Genomic DNA, 1,378 nt, shown 5'->3' on the forward strand with positions numbered 1-1,378 from the left:
AGGGACAGGACACAGGGAATGGGTGCCCAGAGGGCAGGGATGGATGGGATATTGGGCAGGAATTGAGGGTGGGGAGCCCTGGCACAGGGTACCCAGAGAAGCTGTGGCTGTCCCTGGATCCCTGGCAGTGCCCAAGGCCAGGCTGGACTTTGGGACACCCTGGGACAGTGGGAGGTGTCCCTGCTATGGCAGGGGTGGCACTGGGGAGCTTTAAGGTCCTTTCAGACCCAAACCATTCCAGGTTTGCCTGATGCTGTGTGTTGTATGTGGAATTGGAAGGTGGGTGGTGATTTCCCTGCTGGCACAGCAGCTCTGGACATTGTCCTGTCCCACCAGCAGCGGGGTGGCCCTGTCCCAGTGTGACCCTGTGTCCCTTTGTGCCTTTCCCCAGCTGGCTGCCGTGCACTTGGTGGATTCCCACTACTGCACAGACCCTGGCAAGTTCATCTCAGTGCTCTGCACCTCCCTGTCCACCATGCTGCACGTGGAGCTGCCCCACATCAACGTCCTGTCCAAGATGGACCTGATCGAGCAGTACGGCAAGCTGGGTGAGTGATTCCACAGGGACAAGGGACCCTGAACCTCATCCCTTCCACCTGAACCTCATCCCTTCCACCTGAACCTCATCCCTTCCACCTTCCTGCTGTGCCAAGGACACTTTCCACTGTCCCAGAGCTCCATCCTTGGACATTTGGAGCAATCTGAGGGGAGGGAGGTGGAATTGGGCCGTGTCAGTGCAGATCAGTGTCTGGGTGTGAATGTCAGGGTGCTCTGCAGCCTCCCCTGCCCTCACACACCCCTGTGTGCTGCAGCTTTCAACCTGGACTATTACACCGAGGTCTTGGACCTCTCCTACCTCGTGGACCATTTGGCCTCCGATCCTTTCTTCAGGAATTTCCGCCGTCTCAACGAGAAGCTGGTGGAGGTGATCCAGGACTACAGCCTGGTGTCCTTCGTGCCACTCAACGTGCAGGTGACCCAGCATGGGGGACAGGGAGCTGCTTTGTGTCTGCTCAGAACCCCAGGGTGGGAAATGGAAACACAGCCAGAGTTTGAAATGATCTGTGGCTACCAAAGGAAAAGGAAAGGCTGATGAGCTTGGGGCTACTGGGCTGTGTGTCCTGGGGTGGGGAATCCAGGCTGCCCCTTCCTGCAGCTCCTCTGGCCTGCATTTCAGATCTGGGCAGGATTAGCTAAAACCTTGGTAAACTAAGCTAAAACCTTGTTAAACTGAGGAGCAGAATAATTACAAGATTGGGAGAAATCCATTGGGGAGGGAGGGCTGGGAATGTCCTTAATCAGGCAATTGTCACAAGTGTCAACAGAGACAAATGGGCTGAGAGGGTGCAGGGTGTGACCTGGGCAGCACCAGTGTCCC

The 1,378-nt window shown here is 56.6% G+C and overlaps 1 protein-coding gene across 1 annotated transcript in view; it reads left to right on the plus strand.

Annotated features, from left to right (window-relative positions):
- Positions 1 to 1,378, plus strand: part of GPN2 (GPN-loop GTPase 2) — a 5,781-nt gene that overhangs the window by 2,830 nt on the left and 1,573 nt on the right. Inside the window, exons 2-3 of the mRNA XM_057387727.1 lie at positions 392 to 548; positions 813 to 973. Coding sequence (XP_057243710.1) covers positions 392 to 548; positions 813 to 973 — 318 coding nt within the window. The remainder of the gene's footprint in view (positions 1 to 391; positions 549 to 812; positions 974 to 1,378) is intronic.

The sequence above is a fragment of the Malurus melanocephalus genome, unplaced genomic scaffold (assembly GCF_030028575.1).
Source record: "Malurus melanocephalus ecotype Western Australia unplaced genomic scaffold, MMel_1.1 scaffold_1326, whole genome shotgun sequence".
NCBI lineage: Eukaryota > Metazoa > Chordata > Aves > Passeriformes > Maluridae > Malurus > Malurus melanocephalus.